This window comes from Mastigoproctus giganteus, chromosome 1 (assembly GCF_048544385.1).
Source record: "Mastigoproctus giganteus isolate SK-2022 chromosome 1, ASM4854438v1, whole genome shotgun sequence".
Lineage (NCBI taxonomy): Eukaryota > Metazoa > Arthropoda > Arachnida > Uropygi > Thelyphonidae > Mastigoproctus > Mastigoproctus giganteus.
Genome location: NC_143575.1, coordinates 19,993,611 through 20,016,511, shown reverse-complemented (window position 1 = coordinate 20,016,511; position 22,901 = coordinate 19,993,611). Strand labels below are relative to the sequence as shown.

The following is a 22,901-nucleotide window of genomic DNA, read 5'->3' as shown; positions in this document are numbered from 1 at the left end:
GAAAAATTAAATTATTTAATTCCCATGTTTCTTCCGAAAAACAGTTTCTGTAAAATAGGATAAAGTGTCTATTGAACTCTATCTTCTGGCGGGTTACGTAGAGTCAGAAGAGTTTACAAGGCAGCGACTATAAGAAAAATATTTCAGCAGCGTTACCACTAAGCTATTTAGTAATACTTTGTCTCTTTTAATATAAAAATGAGATGTAAAACTTCCAACAAGGTCTAAGTTTGCATCTTCTTTCTTTATAGTGGATGGATGTGTTGGTGGAGGAACTGAATCTCGGGACAGGACGTTAGCTGAGGAAGCGTTGTTACAAATGCGTTCGCTGATCGAGTCCAAGACACTGCTGCATATTTTGCAGCAAGCTCCTCAACATCTGCAGTATTCTTCTGCCATTTGCGCCCAGCCTGTTATGTGCAATACAACCACAGGTAAGAAGAATTTGATTATTATTTTTTTTAATGCTCATCAAAAATTCTAATTTTTGGACAATTAAAGATTAGACCACTTCCAGATGCATCCATGAGAGTATTAGTGAACACTTTTTTTATTGTTATTCGATATCAGACGAGAGAAATCAGTTCTTTAAATGCTTAGTAAATAACTAAAACTTCGTCTTGTCCAGAACTCAACTAGGACAGTGGTCTTATTATATGATTTGACCACCACTTCAGCTTTACTTTCCTATGTGACCTCTTACATCCTGTCCCTTAACCTATCTCCCCCAATATTGCGACCTTGACAGTACCAAAATATCCTCTTACTCCCCGCAGTGTCTTATCAGCAACAGACACTTGCAGAGACCCATATGTGTACCATGTTTATTCTCTGATAGCTTCTGTTTTACCCTCTTCCCAGAGCGTGTGGAACTGCTGACAAAAGTGTCAAACAGTTTGACACATATTCTACTCTTGGTCGATTGAAATTTTACCCTTTTTTGCTCTTGCAACTAGCGTATTTTAATATATATTCCTCAAGACAATCTTCCATAATCATGATAATCAAAAGCCGACTGCAAAGTTTTATTTACTGCCACCCCCATGATTCAAGTATTGATTTTACAATAAGGATGATGTATGCACTTTCACCTTCATATTACAGTATAATTCTTCCGGCTTTCTCCATTTATAAATAAAGTTCTCATATAGGGATACAAGATTTGAAATATTTGACGTTAAAATTACGTCGTTTATAGACAGTTTGGTGTACATAATACTTTTATTGTTCAAGTGATACTGCTGATTGGTATCATGATGAAGCGCAAAATTCCATGGAGTAGAAATTACCAGTGGAACGTCGATTATTCGAATCAATCAAGGAATTGGTAGATTGCACAACTGATGTGTTGTGCATTTATATTAGTTTTTGAAGCCAACAAAAGAATTCTCTTTTAAAACCAGACGCTTTGTGCTTTTTAAAAATAAATTTGAAATTAGTAGAATTTTATCTTGTGGGATAGTTTCTTTTTCGCTAATAAACTCTGAACCATGTATTAAGATTTAAGGAAGGTGTTTTTAGATTAAACTATTGGTCAGACCTTACCACAAAAATACGAAACATGGAAAAATATGGGAATCGTTTCATAAAAAAAGGTCGAGAAAAATAAGTGGAAGACAGATTACGATCGGTAGACTACTTACTGAAGATTATTTATTTTAGGAAATGTTAGCTTTCCTTTTTTTTTTTCTTTTTTTCTTCAATGCAACAGCAGATGGAGAAGAATGCGAACACGTGCTGTCAGCCTATGTATTCATCGAACAAAAGAGACGCCTGTCCTCTTTTAAACGTTCCATACAAAGACTGTTTCTGACCATGAAACATTAATATTGTGCTCATAATCTACCACGGAAATGGTGCCCCCTGCGGAAGAAAGAATCGTAGTAACTTCCTTTTCTACCGCTAGAGGGAGGACAGTTTACAATATAATGACGATGTCGAACTGCGAGCGGAAGCCTTATAGAACACCATCTACTTCAAGTACTACACAATAAAATTGGGTCGGCAGCCGTTCTAAACTACAGACCAGGAAGTGTTAAGGTGACCAAGGTTCAAGAGAGGCGCCGTACTATGATGAGTATCAAGGTACAGGGAAGAGGAGGTATACAACGGAAGAGCTGACGGGGAACACTAAAGACCGTTACGGCTGTTGGGATTAGCAGAGTGAACAGTTCTTTTACCTCTCCATTTTAGCGTAGGCCAGATGTGAAGTGTGGGTAATTGTTCTCGATAAGTCAAAATTTCCGTAGCTGAATTTAGACATTTTTAACATTTTGTTACCGAACGTGACATCATTCGACCTCACAACTGTTGAATATGTTTCGTTTGAACATACTCGCCCCATTCACCACGACACGAAGGAAACAACACGTATACTTCCTTTAGGATGACCCGTAACAAGTACATAACATCTGGTTCCAATTGCTTTGTAATCCAGTAGCTTCCGTGTAGTTTCTACCGTACACATTAATCTTCAGTCTTATTCTCATACAGTCTTTTGTATAAGTTCTGAAAGCCTCTTTTTCATCCCTTTTCTCTTACTCTTAATTTTTATCATCCCCGGTGTGACACCATCTTATCATTTTGGAAAGCAAAGTTGTAAATACCTGTAAATAAAGCTGTCATTAGATGGCATCATTTATTATAGGTTTTTGTTTTTTATCATAAGAGTTATGATGAAGATTTTGCTTCTATATTTCATCGTAATGATTCTGAAGAAAAAGAAATTCGTACAGATATATATGGAACGTATAATTGTATCAGTTTGCTTACATTTATTGGGAAGATCTGATTTCCTCCGAACAGGGGTTATCATTGTTTTTAGTAAATGTTTTAAAGATAGCGTGATAGATTAGCGACACAAATAGCGTGCTTTATATCATTTGACTTTATTCACGCTATGGGCTCTTGAATAACAAAAAAAAAAAAAAGAAAGAACGAAATAAAAAAAATTCCATGAATAAATTACGTGTACGCATAAATCTATATTAATGATAAATTACGTATGTTATAGAAATCCAACTCAGCTAGCTTATGACATTATTTTGACTTTCTATAATCAAAATAGGACACAAATCCGTAACCCTCCTAGCTCAAAGCCTGTATAGTGGTTAAAACTAAAAAAATAAATGTTCGTTTTTTTCTGCCTTAGAAAAAACGAATTCCGATTCCAATTTCTCTTCCAAAAAACGAATTCCGATTCCAAATATCTCTTCCAAAAAACGAATTCCGATTCCAAATATCTCTTCCAAAAAACGAATTCCGATTCCAAATATCTCTTCCAAAAAACGAATTCCGATTCCAAACTTCTCTTCCAAAAAACGAATTCCGATTCCAAACTTCTCTTCCAAAAACGAATTCCGATTCCAAATTTCTCTTCCAAAAACGAATTCCGATTCCGAATTTCTCTTCTAATTTTTATAAAATTTCTGCAACAACGATATTCTTATTAAAAACGATCTTTTAATAAGTTTATTTTTTAATAAGAAGAAATAGCCCCTTAATATTGTTTACTGGAAAATCAGTTTAAATGGATACTGTAATAATGCTGATAATTATTCGTTCTGCAAACATTCTGAGTGTTATAATTATGAGAAATATGATGAACGTTTGATGTATTTGAAACGTGGTGCGTTGGGAGGATAAAGAGAAAATTTGTCTGTCTTATTATCTGAACTGTCTCCGTCGACAGTGCCGTTGTTCGGCGCGAGCCTGGGATATTGATTAAAGTTCGTCTGTATGACGATCCCGCTTCTCTATTCACAAACATATATGCCTGGTTGCTGTGATACCTCTGCGCGCGTTGTCAAGGTCAGCCAGCGGTACTGATGATTCTCTCCAGACAGGGCTTTTACCCTGTACCCTTGAAAATCTTCGATAACAGCACGTTTGTTGAGCAGCGACGCATAGCGAGCAGTGGGCACAGTTATTCGAGCCAAAGCTTCCGTTCTGCCACTTGCCTACCCAGAAATAGGAAAAACGGCGGAAGTTTGGAAACACCGATTTCCTGTTCGGAACACGCTGTAGAGAATTGGGAACCCAAGGACATTGCTGTGATTTAGGTCTAAAACCGGCTTGGGGATTCTTTATTTTAATTAACCTGGCATTAGTTTTTCATTTCATACAATATGTATTACGGGATCCAATGGTGATTTTGACTTATAACTTTCGCTCTTGTTCTCATAATACCTTTTAATCTGCTTGTAGACAATGCCATGGTGGTGTGTGAAATTCGTTTCATAAGAGGTCTAAAACTGATACTGCTACCTTCTTCATTATGTGATTATTTTTTATTTTTTTTTATAATTTCAAATAAAAATGGGGTTTGGATTCTTTAAATTGATTGTAAATAAATACATTGAATTACCTCCTTAATTTTAATTATTAAAATCAGATTTATCAGCTATTTTTCGTTACTGTAAGATGGCGCTTCTGAGTTACAACGGCTTGAGATGAATTTAGATTCGCAAAAAGTGGTATTAATTGTTGGTCAACTACAGCCAGCCTGCTCCTGTCCGAATTTGTTTCCGTTTGATAGTTTTAGTAAATCATACCTTTTGGTACTTTAAGTATAATTTATTGTGTCTATGTTATTTTTTATAAAATAACATAGACACAATAAATTGTTATTGTGTTGTTATTGTTATTTTTTATAAAATTCTAAATTAAATAATAATGGAAAATGGGTTGAGGATTGACATAACTGACAGATATAAAAGTTACCTTTTATTTCTAGGTAACTTTTGTATCTTCCGATAATTTTAAGTTTTTGAGTGGAGAAATGGTTTTTTTTTTTTTTTTTTTTTGGCATAATCTTAGGGAGAGTCTGGATTCACCAATTATCCTTTCTCTAAGCCACCTTCGACAACTCACTTATTATTGAATTTTGCCATACCAACAAACAAGCCATTGGTTGCGCAATTCTGTATTCATCAATTTATCATAAATGTGAGTTATTTACATTTTTTTTTTACCCTGATTTCTCTGTAGAATCTTGGTCTAACGATGTGTTGTACACAGTGCTTTTATCTCTCAACAGGTTCCCTTCCTCCGAGTCCAGCTGATAGCGGGGTTTCTGATGTCGATAGCAGTAGCGGACACATGAGCAACGATGAGACCAAACCAAGGTTACAGACAACTCCAAGTGAGTAAGATTGATTACCCTGTTTCACTGTAATTCTTCTCGCCATGCATACCAGTTTAGCAGTAACCAATTATTGTTCGGAATTTTAAAACTATATTCATTATTGTGGCTAAAACTGATTTTTTTTTTCGATTACAAAAATTGGCATTGTCTTGGTAACATTCTAAATATACTTTTTGCACACAAATAATTACTACTTTTTTTCTTTCTTTTTTGTAGTTCCATCTGCCTCCGAATCTCCTACGCCAAGTGGCTTGTCTTATATGTCACCTTATTGTCAAATGAGTGCGCAGACTCGGTACAATCACGTGACTTCTGCATGTAAGTACCCCATTTGTTTGCAGAATCTTCATAAAGTTGAATTGTTATGCATCTCTTCTGATGGTCGAATTGGTTATGGGAAAGGGAATTAGTCTTGTAATATCTCTGTTTTGGGTTTTCCATAAATTTTCGTTGGAATCTTCTTAGGTCATCGACAATAGTGTTCACAGGGCAGACTAGACAATATCCCTTTTACTTTAATAGTTTATTCTCTTAATCTCTTTTAAAAGAAGTAGAGCCATTTTCCTTTACTTACTTCCCGATGCATCGAGGATCATTAATTCTCTGCAGAACGAGAAACCGTCTTCTAAGTTTAATGGGGGAAACGTGACTTACAAACTAGGTTACTGGTGTGCACCATAGGGGACGCGCCAATCACCGAAACCACCAAGAGTTCATTGGCTGTCATTATCGAGGCCAAGGGTAAAGTGTAAACAGTTCCATTTTTCCTTAAAATAAATAAGGGAAGTGTAAGTACGATGCTACGGGGGGGAACCCACCATTTTACAAGGAACGGAATATTAAAATTGCGCGAGCTTTAATGCGAAATGTTTTCGGAATTGAAGCCGTTCTATGATACGTAAGGTATCGACCAGTGGCGTAGCTACCATGTAGGCAGGCAAGGCAATTGCCTCCGGGCCCTTTAGGGGCCCGGCATCTTTGGCTGTCTCCTGTTTTTGCAATTTTCATTAATTAAGTAGGGGTCCGAACATGTTCTTTGCCCCCGGGCCCGAAAAAGGGTAGCTACGTTACTGGTAACGACCACTACACACGCTTGTTCCTTGAGTGATGGTTAGAGGGACAGAATTGTACAATGTTGTCATCAGTTAGTCAAATCATAAATCAGGAACTTGAGTAATTTTGAATTGTTTTGGTTTCAGAAAATTGCAAATTTGAATCGTGAAAGAATTCACTTATAGGGTTGAGGTAAAAGTAGTGGCAACAAGCGAATAACAGGAAAGCGCAATTTATGATCACTTAGTCACATTCCTTTGATATAATCATTACATATCTGTATAATTCACCCCCCCCGCCCCGTGCTGACTGGAAAATCTAACTCTGGAGCGATTTCTTCGATATCTGCAAGAGATCTGTGGCGTGTAAGATGTATGGCTGCCTTTTGTCAAAGTCCCGACCTCGGTTCTCTCATTTTGGGGAAAAAGTCGAAGTCGTACGTGCTCAGGCCAGGAGAGTATGGTGGATAATGTGAAAATTTCATTGTTTATCAGTTCTATTATCCGAGAAGTAACTTGATAGGTATCATCTCATTGGCTTCGCATATTGTAATGCAAGACAGTGGACGATGTGATTAACAAATATCTCCACTTTCGACATAGTTTAGATTGTAGATGATGCTGAAGGAACGATCCATAGTGCTGTCCCGCCAGGTACAGCATGGCAAAGAGTGTCTTCACAATCATAGGCAACGAGTAGTATCGCTTACGTTTCTTTTGCAACTTCGACTTGTTTCCCCAGTGAAGAACGTCTCCGCTGTTGACAGTTTGAAAACACAGGGATTCTTGTAATAACTCTCTTGCAGATATCGATCAAAACCGGTCTGCAGATGGAATTTCCCGGTTGTACAGATGGGCGGTGATTATATTTAAGGAAAAATAACTACATTATAAGAAATGACACTAGTGTTTCCTGAATTCTCGTATAATGCTGAAGTTAATTTTTTTTTCAAGTTTTTACTTTGTCTTAGCTGTCACTAATCTTGCTGACCACATCTAAGTATGTTGGGTATTTTTGTTTGTATTGATTTATGAATGAGATGATAATATTGAAAGTGTATGTATACAGTATATAGTGATTGAAGTTGTTTAGAATATATTCGGGTGTGCTAAAATAGTTTTTTTTGCAAATGGTGTTTATTAGTCTCATTGTAAATATTGCTTTCTAGTAATGCCAATGATTGAGAATAAAGGTAGTAATTTGAATCGTAATTAATATTAGCCATTTAAATTATTTGATGTGATTATTTTATGTTTTATTGACAATTTATATGTTTTGTTCATGTTTTTTATATTATAAATGGGTAGTATATAAACTTATATAAGAATGTTCTAAATTATATAAGAATGTCTTAGAACATGCTTATATAATATAATTATGCCTTGTGCATTTCATCTTTATCAATATAAGTATATAAGTAACATTCTTATATACATTTTTACTCGGTAAAAGTAAAAAAAATATATATATATACTTTAAAAGAAAGTTGTGTATAACTTCATTTGCTTATTTAAATATATAAATGAATTTGATTTTATTCGAGAGCGCTCTTCTAAAAATATATATTTTTTAGCTGGATTAGCAAACTGGATTGTTTTTTTTTTCTTTTTAATTTGACGAATACCAAATAGCATGCCTATGAGAAAGAATTGGTAGTTAAAAAGAAAATGGAAACGAAATTGAAATGTGAAAGAGAGAACTGTTCACGTTTTTCAAACTGCCCTTAGTGAGCCGTGAAGCTGTGGTAGAACAGGTCCACCGGAGGGCATCCACTACCGGAAATAGCTCAGTGTGGCAGTAGGTTTCTTTTTTTATTTTTCAAACCGCAGTCCAAGTGAGGGTGGGATGGGAAATACCAATAGTAGAATGGACAATGGTCCCTCCTAGTACACAGGGATTTCTGCCTGTCCAGTTCTTTTGGTAACAACTTCCCCTGCTCCCCTACTCCTCCCTCGCGTTCCTTTTAACTCCTTCACTACAACCTTTCCCATGTGTGGTTTGTAGGTCATGATTCAGTTGGTTGTGGCTTACTTAAAAGAGATTAAAAGGAGACCATGAAAGGGCTGCAAAGAGGGATTGGTTTAAGTATACTTAAATAGTTCAAAGAACGGCAAACTGCTGGAGAACGAAGCAGTATCCACTAGTGATTAGTGTTTTCGAGCAACGCTAATCATCAGTTGAGCTATTTCGCACCGAAAAGGCAGCTGCTTCCACTATAAACGATTGCTCTCTTGTTTGACACTAGTAGTTTAATCCTGACAGTGTCATTTATACCTACGTGTCCTAATCCGAATGGGACGAAGGTCAGCAGACCATAATGAAGTGTACCAAACGACTCGCAAAGATACGAGTATCACTTAAAATTAATATTGTGCAAGCAAAGAGATTTCACGAATATAAATTTTCATTTATAGTAATTACAAAGCACCGATATTCGTTATGCAGTTAAATAGAGCATATAACTACCTAAAGATAATTAAATAAAATATAATAATAATATGCTGTATTTGTAATCATTGTCGTTTGGCTTTAGAGAGCCAAACGACAATGATCTATTCTGCCTTGCACGTAGCGCCATCTAAAGTAAGTTAGTAATAATGAAAAGGAGATTTTAAAAATAAATGCAATTACTCCAATAGCAGATAAAGAAAATTTATGAAAGTGGCGGCCACTTTAAAGTTATGCAACATGATAAAAAGAATTGTTTCAGCTCCATTTAACTTATTATCAAGTACTGTATATGCATTTTCACGAACAGATTCTCTGGAAGTTGTCCATATTTAAGGCGCAGTCTTACTGCATATGTAGTAACTTCCATGTACGAAGTGCGTTTTGTTTTCAAACCTGCTTCACATATATTAATCGAACAGCATCTACTTTCCTGTAGAAGGTTGTTGTCTTCGCCATTCTTTTTCCCGGTTTCATATGCCCGTGTAAAACCTTCACCTTTGAGCGGCACGTGTAGAGGAAGTATTGCTGTTGCTAATATAAACCAGTCTTTCGTGCGGTTGCTATGACATACAAAACCAACAGCGAACAAAGTTTCTTCGATGTGGACTGGACGCCAGTTGACATTAATGATATCTAATACAACTTTACGCAGTTGATTTTGACCATGATAAACAGAAGGTTAATATGTATGCTGGATTCCACAAATAGTTGTCATTTACTTCTTCCAGAACAGTACCTAACTTTTGAAAATAAACGAATAAATATGAAGTCGTTAAAAGTGTCAAGACTTTTTTACAATTGTGCGCAATTTTAATGTAAAGAATATTAATTTACTATCATGATTTAGAAAGTATATGTAGGAGTACATCAATAGCTATTGATTATTGCATTTGAATAAAAACTTCAAGTGTTTTAGAATCAAGTTTTAAAAGGAAATTTGCTTCATTTTCCTGCTCTTAAAAATGTTTGGAGGAAATTGTTGGGGTGTGCCCATCGTTTGGAATGAATGTAATCAAAGACCTTAGTGACCAATTCCAGGAAAGATTTGAATACTTGAAATAGTACCTCCCAAAATTTGAATTAACGTTAAATTACAGAAATTTTGAAATCATTAACTTGGAACAAATTTTAAATAAAAATGAAGTAGCAGCTGCCAAGTTAGAACTTGTTGATATGCAGTTGTCTTTTGTCTTTTCCAACACAAAACTATTTTAAAATTCTGGGTTTCTTCCGACTGCAAAAAATTTCCTTTATTACAAAAAGAAGCGTTCAAAGTATTTTCTCTTTGGATCAGCATACATATGTGAAAGTTCTTTTTCATTAATGAACAATATCAAAAACAAACAAAGGACAAGATTGTTGACATCACATTTGGAAGAAAATTTGCGATCATCTCTTCAAAGTCAAGGTTCACGCTGATAAGGTAATAAATATTAGCGCCCAAAATTTTTAATTGAGAAAATTTTTTTGCGTAATACGACTGAAAAATTAATAAAAAAATTCATTTTTAATCTTTAAGCAAGAAAATTTATATTTTAATATATGGTGCTCGCACATATTGTAAGCTGAAAAATCTTGCTCGCTTAAAGCAAAAGTTTAAGAACCCCTGGTGTAAAGTATAAGCAGTTGTGATTATAATGAAAAATGTTGGTTTTCAATGTAAACAGACAGTGTAAAATGTAATGAATATATTTTCTTTTGTGGCTATCTGGCCTTATGGGCATCATTCCTTTGCATTTTTCGATGCTAGAAGTAAACTAAAGTTTGTATACTACTGAAATAAAAGTTTGTTCTTTTGGATTGAAATCTCTATCGGATTTAAACCGTCTGGTATAATTCTCGCGAAATTATCATTGAACTTAACGGGGATTCCATCTGTAAAGTTCAAATACCCTTGAGTCAGCACCTACGTCCTCTTGAAGATTTATATTCTGAAATTACAAAGAGAGAATTGTAACTTTGTGTATCTATAGTAGGTTTATCTCAAAAATTTTGTCCAGAACTTTAAAGAAAATCTTATGTACTATTTATGGAGTTTCGTCTGCATACTGTATAAGTATTTGCCAATCGTAGGGAAAAGAAGATTTATATCAAAAAAGTTAAGATTATTTATTAAGAGCAAAGATACGCCTTCATGTATTAATTTCAAGAACTTATTTCTGAGGTCATTTTAATGAAAATTGAATGAGCTGGGGAATGAGCTCTTGTATACTTACGCAAAAATTTTATTGATGAATTTGCAATTTACCTTTATTCTCAATACACATCCTGGTCATTTGTAATCGACCGCGTAATTCATCTATATCTTTTCTCTGTAAACTGAGTGTGTTCTGTGGTCGATTTGCTTGCGTCATCCGAAATGCGATGAACCACACACTACATTGCATAACACTGCATAAAGTTAAACTTCGTAAGATTTTATAGTTTGCCCTCAGGTTTTGATCTGATTCACCAGTGAGAATAATCCTTCCTCAGTGCCTTATAGCAACTTCCAGTAAAATCCCCCCACGTATCTATAGAAATAAAGCTTAGCACTCTTCGTCTATCAGCGCCTCCGTAGCCAGGTGGGCAGGAGCAGCAGTGCGTAGCACACGCTTCTTGCTTAGACACGGTGTTCGAGCCCATGACCGCCAAATACGGAGGATGCGGAAAGGTCAGGGAATGACCACCGCATATCCCCGGAGCAATATGGCCTTAGTTGCTAATGCTCCTAAAAATCAAATAACAATCTTCGTCTATCGAGTTCATCTTCTTTTCCCACTTCGCCAGAAGTGTTATATCTTTCTTTAAATGCAGCCTCTAGACCTGAATGCAATATTCCAAATGAGGTCGCACCATCATCTTATAGAGAGAATCTTTCATACGTCCCCAGATATAAATGTAAGGAGTTGACTTTTGAGATCTCGGTGGCAAATTGTGAACCAACAGGACCACTCCGTCGACCAGGAAAGCAATGATCCAGTTACACTTTCATTGACAACACATGGCAACTTGTGTTTATCAATGAAATTATCACGAGTTATTATTAAAATCATTCTTGAACTTCAAAAACCTCTAACTCTGTAACCAGTGAGAGCCACAAAAGAACCAGGATCTGAATTGAGGTGAACATGGCCATTTTGAATATTTATTATCACTTGTTAATGTATTCTTATTTTTTAATATCCAGATAATGATAACTCCATAACCTTCGAAAATCGGATGTTTGTATGACATTTTTCACTGAAATGACGCCCTCGTGCACAGTGCATATACGCACAGCCCTCCCCACATCGGGTGGAAAAGGCCCGGGTTCGAATCCCGTCAATAAGGCCAATTTTTCGTTCAGCAAACAAGCAAATCGGCTACAGAACACACTCAGTTTACAGAGATAAGATATACAGCGCAATATATTCGGGTTGCTAATGCGCCAAAAATCCTACCACAACAACTGGAAATTACTGCTCTTGAAGTTAAGACATAGTCGTGAATCACATAGTATGATTCTTCTTTTCCTTATTTGTACTCGCCGCTCACCCAATAATACTCATGTCAGATATTCGCGTTAACTGCCATATGCACGTATCATCCTGATTAGTGTTCCGTTTTCGTGAAATTTTCCATTTCGAGTCTTTGAAAATAAAGATAAATATAATTTATATATAAATATAAAACTTAAATAATACAAAAATTAGAACTGTTCCTCCGCTATTCTACTCTTGTCATAAAAGCGAGTCTTTTTGTAGCTCACCTTACTTCAGATTATCATAAAGATAAATATTTAGAAATGAAAACGAGATAATAAGTGGAAGGGGTGGTGGACATTGAGATATACAGATAAGCAGTTGCTTGGCGGAATGTTGGGCATCCTTTGTTTCCTAAATCCCACTGATACAGTGGTTCCCTGCTAAAAGAAGGTAACTTAAAACAAATCCTTAATAGGGGTATGGCAATCACAGATGTAAATGTGATTTTTCCTCCCACCACGCGTGGGGAACAGACTGTGAAACTGGCACTTGCCTTTCCATAAAACAGTTGCCATGACGTCATTACGTTTGCCTGTAGTCCACCGTTGCGTAGGCAGTGCCGCTTTTCCGCTCTGAGTTCAGCGCGCCGGCATGTTTCGACCTTCAGCTAGGGAAAGTCAAAGTGTCGTTGAACCACTAACTCACTGGCATTGAAATCCAGTTCTGCGGAGCGCCAGCCTCCGCGCTTCCTTTAACTCCCCTCCCTCCCATTTCTCTCTTTTCCATTGCCGTGAATTATCAAAGCGCTTGCGTGTTGCGAGAGAGCCTATATGATGAAAACGGCGGCTTACGGTGCTGTCTTGTGAGCGCTCACACACACACGCCATTAAAGAGGAAAAGGATGACTGCTTATTTAGGCTAGTTTCTGCTTAGGTGTGTCGGTTCCCGGATGTCGACTCGTAACGTGCCAACGGGGAGGGTTAAACAACGAACAGAATGTCTTCTTTATCCTTTTATTTACTCCCTTATTTGTTTCTCTCTTATTAGGGATATATATCTGATATTCATATGTTAGCAAACATGGGTTTGGAATACAAAGAGTGTTAGATGAGGCTTGACGCAACAGGATTTCTTTTTCCCTGTTTATGTTTTCCGGTGATGTTTTTGAAAACAGGTCCAAAATCCACCATGTATTTAACGAATGGCTTGTAAAATAGCAACTTTAATACAGCACTAAAATTCGTTTACTACATTACACATTTACGCTTAAATGAATTTTATTTTATATGCTTCACACGGTCGTCGAGAAATTGTTACTGTTGTTTGTGCAACTGTATCCGTCATGTAACGAATTTTTAATTCAAATTTTAATTGTTAATCGGAAATTCTGTTTTGAGTTATTACATTTCGAAATAATATTCGTGCAACGTGAAATATTCCCAGGTGTCGCAACAGTTCTGCTTGATCGAGAAATGTAAATTTTAATAATAATAATAAAAGTGGTTTTTGAGCTGAAAAAATTACATAAATTAACTTTTTTTAAAAGGAAAATAATGTCTTAATAAATTATGTTTAACGAGCTTATTAATTGGCTCATTGTGTCGATTGAAATAAATAAATTTTCTGTTTATACTCCGGGGCGACCACACGTGTGAGGAGTTCACCAGATAGAGAGAATACAAGAAACAGCACCGTATTTAGCAATCATGGACTTGAACTCCGTCCCTCAAGGCACGTACCTATGCACCCTCGCTCGCGCTGTGCTACGAGAATTATGAAATGGTTTATTTCGCAAATAAGAAAGTACAATCTGTGCCTGCAAAATTCGAGTAGCATCTCCATTTTGTTTGTTTTCACTTCAACGCATTGGGAGATGCCCTTTATTTAAAACTCATATATTTGCAAGGATATGTATATATTCAGGATATGTATAACATTGAAGAGCTTTTCTTTTCCAACAGGATTTCGCTTTTTCAAATGTACGATTACGATATACGGATAATTTGTGATCAGCGCCTTCTTGACCGGCACGTTTCACGAATTAAATGGATTCCCATGATGTTCTGCAGACTTAACATCTTGGAATTTCTTCTGGGGGTGTCGAAAATGAAGTGTAGGCCACGACATCCACATAGAGAAATTCAAATAGAAAATTATTGACGTATGCATCACAATTTCTGTGCAGGGTGTACACCGTTTGGTTATTGCACTTTGGTGATAATGTCTGGATACTGAACATTAGTCATTTTGAACACCCACCTCAGGTCTCTTCTGTGGAACTGAACTCCCAATTTAGGCATTTACTAAATTTACTTTTAGAGAAATGTGTGGTGTATATGTTGTGATTGTTTGTACGTTGTAAGCAAGGAGGGGTTAACCCACGGCACGTGTAGCTCTTGTTAGTGTCACTCCACCCCGATGTGGAAAAAAAAAAAGAAACAACAAAACATAAAACATTATACAACTGATTTGAAAAATTAGAAATGAAGCTAAACACATACAATTTAAATTTCATTATTGCATAAATTAAGTAGGGCATTAGTGAGCTCCTCAGGGCATCGAATCTGTAAGGATCGATGTTAACGATGTTATATAAACGTACGTAAAATTTTTTACTTTTTATTTTTATGACATCTGTTTAGAATCAAATTCCTTTACATAATTAGCAAACTCATTTGTTGGCGACAGGCGTGGATCAGTAGAGGAGGGGGATATTGATTCCAGTAGCTTCTGAATCTTTCCCCCTATGCACCCCTGGAAGCATTTCCAGCATACGTGTTACCCTGTAGGAAAAGGTTGGCCAATGCTGTAGGAGATATTTCGGATTTAATTCCCAATGAATCTAACTAACTGAATCATCCTATTTTTTGTAGGGTCTTTGGATTTCTCCATATCACGAATGTTCAGAATCGTTTAGGAGGAATTTTAAGGAGGAGACAATGCTATGTAGTTAATGGTTTTTGCGAGTGATAGCTGTGAGATTTTTTCGTAGCTCTAGCGGACTCTGGAAATTTTTTTTTGTCTCGATCCGAAATAGTACATATTTTCGTTAACTGTGATGCCATCTGTAAGCAAATGTTAGCCGAAAAGCAAATCCTAGATATTCTTTAAAAGGGTAGTAATTATACGTCCTTTTTTCATCAACATTAAGGCTTCGAAGAAGGTCCCCTCCTCCTTCCCGTAATACAGGCCTGGTTAGTGAATCTCCCTGCAAGAAACCCACCAATTATGCTTTACTCTGATAATCTGGACAAACCTGTTGTAAGCACTTATTATTAGTATTATTATTTTATTTTTTTTTTTTTTTTGTCACGTGCCAGGTCCACCAGCTGCCAGTGGGCCACTTCCGGTTGATGAAAAGAAAGAGTTGATCCATTCTGCTCTTCTCAAGTACCTTCTGAATTCGTATGCAGTTGCTTGTCGCACGTTCCTTTATCTTTCTCCAAGACTTTCCGAATATTCTTTTGCTAACTCCTACACAACTTGTTTATTAGTGTAATGCTAAAATGGAACCATCTTTCTTCTCTGTTTGTTTCATCTTTTTATGCTGTTGAACTTTATTTATTATTTATGCTGTTGAACTTTATTAATTATTTCATGTTTTCAATATTGAATCTTGAAGTTTCAATGGCAAGCATGAGCTTACGAGTATATTATGCTCGTAATCATATTTACTTTATGCTTACTTTATGCAATTTATTTCGTGTTTGTAATTTAGAATAGAAAGTGTAATTTTTAAAATCTATTGGCCCTTTTCTAGAGTTCTTACAAACCACCGCAGTGTTCCCATTACCGGAGGGTTATACACAGCCCCGAGGCATATCTGTTCGCCTTACTGACCCACATTACTCCCGCCAGTCCTTTTAATACTTCCCCTCTGCGCACACGACCCCTCGTTCCTTTCCTCATCTCTCCATTTCTATTATGAAATTCAGTTGTTTACGATAGTAGTCTTTTTTTTCTTCTTTATTTACAGTATTTATTTTTTCCATGCCAGTTGTTTGTTGGTCCCTCCGACCCCGTGAGCGGTGGACGTAACTGTCTTTTGACAGTTACAGTAATCGTGATGGAGGTAGTGAATAAAGCGACCTCTATTAACAGGTCTACTAGGGGATGATCATGTTTACTGGCTTCAGACAAGTTGTTTACCCTTCTGAAAACAGCTGTTTTTAACTGCACGATTCTTAAAATTATTGGCGTCTAAAGTACGAAGAATGGGAGCTACAAATCACCCCTAGGAACGGCAGATGGCTACTGGTAAACGTTGAAATTGTTGTTATCGACCCTACTTACGGAAATAAAAAATAATTCTGATTTGACACGCAGTTCCTTAACGTTTTACAGCACGAAATGCTGCTTTCAAAAGCGATCACATGCTTTTTTTTTTTTTCAATTTCTTTCTATTCTATGCACGTGTACATTCGATTCTGTTTTGAATGAATTATATTGCCGGATGCTTAATGTGTATAATTATTATAAAAAGGGGAGGGATTATATCTGTATTACAGAAAACCAATTACACCGAAATGCTCCAAATTGATTATTTGGAGTAGTAGAAGTAAAATTTTTGGAAAAGTAGAAGTAAAATGCTTTACTTCTACTTTTAAATGCGTCACTATCAAGATGGTATGGTTGTTAAGTTTACACGCAATAGAATAAACAGATCATCGAACCTGTTTTGAATTTCAAATCAGGTATCGCTGTCAAGCCTTCTGACTCATGTTTGGTGACTGTTGTCTAACCTCAATCGAAAATACAACGGATACCCATCTACCTCGATCTAGCGGCAGATCAGATAGAAGGGTATCCGTCGTAAAGAAATAAATTTGATATTTTATGGAAACAAATCGGTGGCTACCAGCGGATCCCATTTTATCTCATAATAAATACATTATTACATTCACAAGGAAATTGCAAAACTGGTACTGGCGTTCAGCATGTAAATTAGACGTTTATGTTTAAATCCACTACCTCTCCGACTAATGTTTAGGGCATAACCTCAGCAATGAGTAAACTAGGTTTGCTATCTGCGTCGATCTCATTGTGGGGGAGGGGGGGGGGCTTCGCCACTAGTTGCCTCGGTAAAGCACCACTTTAAAATTGCCACACACTAAGATTTCTTTTGTTTTTCCTTTTTTTTTTTTTTTTTTTTTTTTTTGCGAACGTAAACTTCCAATGGGACAAATTAACAAGTTTGGCTCACTAATTATGCTAAATTAATTAATCATGTGCAGATTTAATGTGGTATTTTATAGTAAGGGATTTATTTTAATATGAATGCATGTGGTAAATAAAACTGGAAACGCTTGATAATTTTGTGCTAAAAATTACTGAAATTAACAAAATATTAATGTTACTACTACTACTTAGTCGTATTTGCCCCAGTGTACTCTCTTCAAATGGAGAGAAAAGGTACCGTCACGAGAAAAGGTAGATCACGCGGCTGCAACCACCCGTCCCCCACCCACGCGTCGTACATTTTATCTGACCAACCTGTTCGGACAGTGCAGCTGACACCGAGTAGGTTGGCTTCATATCAGTAGACCCATGGCGCAGGCCCACAACGGCGCCAGCGAATCAGGTCCGCTTGGGGCTTTGTTTCTACCAGACCGTTGACACTGACTGGGACACAGCCTTGACCCTGTGCTTAGCACTTCACACCTGACAGCTTTTTCCTGTCTGCAAGGAACAGGCTAGCAGGACTAATTCGCCCTCGGCTGACTTTTCGCAGCCTCTTGGCCCATTCAGCTGCCGTCATTTAAGTAATCCACAGGTGGAAACCTGATTACCCAAATACCGGAATCTTCTACAGAGAGAAAGAGAGACCTGGAAAGGAAAGAAAGGTTAAAAGTGAACTGCAGCAAAATAATGAAAAAAGAAAAAAGAAACAACCTGCATTCATTCTAACGTTTGCTTAGTTCAAAGGTGTCGAATTTTTTGGAGTGGAGATGGTTATCAACTGTTTGTAGTTTAACTGAGGTTCTATTCTTTTCTCTTTAACAGAATCGCTTGCTTGAGATCTGGTTCCGCAGATAATTACAAAATAACCACAGGAAACCAATGTAGCACGGAATTTCCTGCAAAGGCGGAGCTTATGTTCAATGAGTGATCTGATTCACTTCATTCACTTTCTATAGGTATTGCATAAGTATGATTCTTAGCTGTATCCGGTTGAAAGTAACTATGAATCTATATGTACCTTGCTTGGTATGAACTTTCAAGGCTTGAAAACTTTGGATATAAGAAAAGTTTAATGCTCAAATCATAAGAATATAATAGCAGAACAGGAAAAAAACAATAAGGTTATTACATATAGCCTTGTTTCTAATGATGACTGCGGTATGTAAGTCTAGATTATAGGAAACGAATTAACTTTAGCTCGTTTGCTATTATTAATGGTGTCCTATTTAGAAAGGCCTGAACATTCTCATTCGCTACTGCTTGTCTTCTTCAAATTCCTCGCGTCATTTGACGGGATTCGAGCTCGGTTCTTTTTCGCCCAGTGTTTGGTAGGACGATGATTATACAAACTGTGCTACCCGCGAGTTCATTTGTTCCTCTCTTTCCCCCCCATTAATGTTATCTGTAAGTATAGCCGCAAGTTTACTAATCGCTACGATCTTCATTCTTCCATACACTGTACGAAAAGCCTGGGTTCGATCTCTTTTGGGATGGAAGTAAATTTAATAGGCTTTGTTAGTTTTATTTGTCAAATTAGTTGTTCTTAAGCAATGGTTGAACAATTCTTTCCTTTCGAAAAACTCCAGTTTATCATCTCGCAAACAAGAAAATCAACACGAGAATGCACGTAGCTGATAGGCACGATTTATCGACGCCTTACGGCCCTAAATACTGTACTGATTAAACTAAATAACCCAACATAAGTAAACATTAATACAGTAATTAACGAATATCTCAATACTAAGATTTTAATATAACATTAAATTTACTCCTCGTGAGTACAGGGTGGATAGTGGCGCTGTTTCCTCACACGGTGTGAAAACTAAGTCCAATTCCTGTTGTCGAGGTGAATTATTGGCTATTTTCAATCTGTGGTAGAGGGGTTGCAATTTCGGCCTGAGCAGGGACACTAAAGTTCCATATAATTAAAGTAATGAGGATTTTTTCACTGATACATGATGATTAAAACTTAATCATCATGTAGTGTAGCCAATTTTATATTCAGTAATTGTAATTCAGCAACCAGGAATCCATGTTTTATGATTGAATATATTTTTTGGCCTTTTTGAAAACGATCGCTTGACGATTTTAAATTATTTATTATCAACTTATAATTTACTTCTACAGTTACTGATTGATTTGATTTTGGTAGTTGTTGGCGCATCGGCTTCTGTGGCCATATTGCACCTCCCAAGGTTTTTGCAGTACTTTGATCCAAGTCCGAGGCGGGAATCGGACCCGCGACCTTTGGGTTGCCGGGCAGGTACTTTACCCACTCGGCTAGCCCGGTCGGCTCTACAGTTACTTATTTAACTCCTTACCGAATGATTTTACTTTGATTTTCTGCATAGGTGGCAAAGAACTCTTAAAGAAATATTTTTTATATTCTAACACGACCTCATAAGTCAGAGAAGTTTACAGTTAATCATTTGGACAAGAATACTAATTATTACTGTAATTTAGCGTGGATGCTCAAACCATGGTCAACTCAAACGCGGGTATTATTGCACTCTCGGCTACGTCAGGTCGTGCAAGAATGCTAGAACGTTTTGTTTTTAGAATAACACTGAACGTTCCGTTAAAAGAAACGCTTTACTCTCTACACAGAATAAAGAATTTCTAAACGATTAATTAATGATTAATTTCTCAGGAAACAAAATATAACTGTCCCATCAATAAGTCGAATTCTAAAATAAAAATCTAAGCTTAAAAAATATTATAAGAGAAATTTTGCGCTACAGACGAGGGGAACTGAAACGGTTGTTTTATCCGCCTTATGATTCACCCACTACTGAAATAAACTCTGTTATCTGACAGAGCATACCTTAAGTTTCAAAAAACTAGGTCAGGCTCATCTTTGAATTCTAGCTGAGATTGAAGAAATGGACTTTGCCCTGTATAAGCAATGTTAAGTAAATGTTTAACTTCTGTGCTATGGTTTTTTTTTTTTTTTTTTTTTTTTGGTATCAAATATGACCCTGAATGATATCTGAATATAAGTTAAATGACGACGGTAGCGATTTTCTGTCTTGTTCGCTCGCGGGGACTTAGTCGAAAGGAAAAAAACTCCTCCCCGAGAAAATTTCAGCATTTTTGTAGAATCTGGAAGTATTTTGAGGTCCTTAGCGAAGTTCCAGAAGAGAATGAAGCTCCAAGAATTTTACTAGATGTATCTTTCCGTCCAGTCCGACCCTGGTCTCTCTGATAATATTTACAACAATAAGCAGTAGCACATTAATTATGCAGCAGGAATAAGTATTTAGAATAGGCAAAATGGATTCACAACTAGTTGCAAGTTTGGAGAGGTCTGGATTTGCCACTCTACATGTTCCATTTCGTCGATCTGTAAGAATTTAAAAAGATCTTTTTTTTAATAGAACTGTAGCCTATCTCAGGTAGAGAGAGAGAGAACAGGCCACAGCCGTGAGTTATACCGGGGTTTTCAGTCTTCACAACATGAAAATCAGCCATGTGCACGATGATGATCACATCTGTTCCCATGTTGTAGGAACATCAGCGACTAAGGCCATATTGCTCTGTGTATATTGTTTGTAAATTGCGTTTGTTCTGAGGTAGATTTTCTGTTTGTTGGATGAGAAACCAGAGTTTCTGGGAGAAAAAACCATGCTACCTTCGCCTGGGGCCGACTAACCCAGTCACGTTGCGAAAAAGGCCCATAAAAATTCCTCGCGTCATCGACGGGACTCGAACTCAGGTCTTTTCCACCCGGTGTGGGGAGGACGGCGATCTTACCAATTGTGCTACCCATGAGGGCAGTACCACGTTAACCCTGCATTTACCAAAGCAATCGATACGCCAAGGAATTCTTGACCTATCTGCCCAAATATTTAACCAAATAAGTGATAGTAATGTACTTTAACGATTAAGCTGTATTATTGAAAATGTTAGAAGGTTGAGCATACCTCACGAAACACTTTGGCGACGTTTTGAGAAGTCACTGTCTATCATGTTTAGAATGGTTCCTGGATTGGTGTGGAATTCCGGTGGTTTTAATTCCACATCATTCCAGGAGGAAAATTAATTTGAGTATCGAAATTAAACTTGTTAGTTATAAGACGAATAACACTTAATTAATTGTGTTATTCGCCTTCTTTTAATTAATTAATTAAGACTTATGTTCTAACTAAAATGTTAATAAAGTGCTGTTTACAACAAAGCAAACGATCGAAAAATAAGCACGAAAGATGAATACAGAGACTGCAGTTTTATTAACCCCCAAATAAATTTCGATTACCCAACTTCTGATAGGGAGAAGCATTTACAACTGCACTCATTACAAGCAAAGAATCACTAACTGCACAATGCTGCAGTCGTATCTTGACTACCCCAGTTCCTCCCCTTTCTTTTCCAGTGTGGCTGCATTGGAAAGTTCATCGCGTGCCCGTCATGCAGTTATCTTTTATGTCCTCATCCTTCATCTTGAACCTGGCTAGCAAAAAGGGGTAGTGGTACAGCCGGTTTTACCAACTGGTATTTCCGTCATTCCCCACCAGACACCACGTGACAAAAATCTGTCTCGAACTTCTCTCCTCCCGCTCCTTCTCCCGGCATTACTGGTCACGCACTCTTGCGCGCGCCTTCCCACCACACTAGGGACTAATGGGAAACCGGGTAGGGCCCACCTGTACACTGGTTTCGACAAAAACAGTTAGGCTACACATATCGATCTAAGCGCAGTGTCAATATACTTTTCAAGGTTACCGTTACCGCGCTAAACTTCCCTTCTCAGTTTTGAGCATTACACGCCACCTATCGGTAGAAAAATCATCACTTAAAAAACTCTTCTATACTTACCCGTTTATACTGTGTATAAAGTATATATCTTCAACCTTATAAACCCAATTCTCATTTAAAAGACAGTCAAATAATAAGCATTGGTCATGCTTATTATGCGATAGTTTTAAAAGATTTGAATAATGAAATTTTATTTTATGGTCTTAAATTAACAAGACCAGCTTAAATACTCCAGTTCAAGTCACAGTGTTCATTTGTATGTAATAATAATAAACTGTTGTGTAGTATTCGTGCAATCTGCCCACCCATAAACACATAGTAACATTTTATCTGATTTTTTTCTGCGTTTTGCAATGTGTGAACGGCTCCTAAGATATTTTCTTTTTATTCAGAATGAATGTCACAAACTATGAATGTTCATAGTTTCCAAAACGTGAATTGTGCTATATTTGGCGATTGAAAATTGCAATCCAAAAATTTTAAGCTTACAAATACTGTAATATCATTTGGAATTCATTTTTAATAAAAAATAAATAAATTTTTAGCAGCCACGCATCCGCTCATATACCCTCTCGCGCCTAATTACAGCATTTTGTAAGTTTATTATTGTTACTATTATTTTTTTAAGCGCTCAATATTTAAAATTTTTGGATTGTAATTTTCAATCGACAAATATGCCATAATTCGCATTTGGAAACTATGAACTTAAAGAATAAAAGGGAAATTTAATTTTATGATAATGAGAAATTTGTTGTGAAGCTTTTTCAACCTTTTCTTGTTTTATAATTAATAATTAAATTATCTAAAATAATCTATATTTAAAGCTTAAGGACCTAGTTGAGATCGAAGTATATTGTTTTCTGATTAAT

At 36.6% G+C, this 22,901-nt stretch overlaps 1 protein-coding gene across 3 annotated transcripts in view; it reads left to right on the top strand.

Annotated features, from left to right (window-relative positions):
• LOC150090615 (uncharacterized) overlaps window positions 1–22,901 on the top strand; it is a 458,225-nt gene that overhangs the window by 422,667 nt on the left and 12,657 nt on the right. For all 3 annotated transcript variants that reach the window (XM_090371783.1, XM_090371775.1, XM_090371791.1), the window contains 3 exons: window positions 252–434; window positions 5,039–5,143; window positions 5,363–5,464. In XM_090371783.1, coding sequence (XP_090227909.1) covers window positions 252–434; window positions 5,039–5,143; window positions 5,363–5,464 — 390 coding nt within the window. The remainder of the gene's footprint in view (window positions 1–251; window positions 435–5,038; window positions 5,144–5,362; window positions 5,465–22,901) is intronic.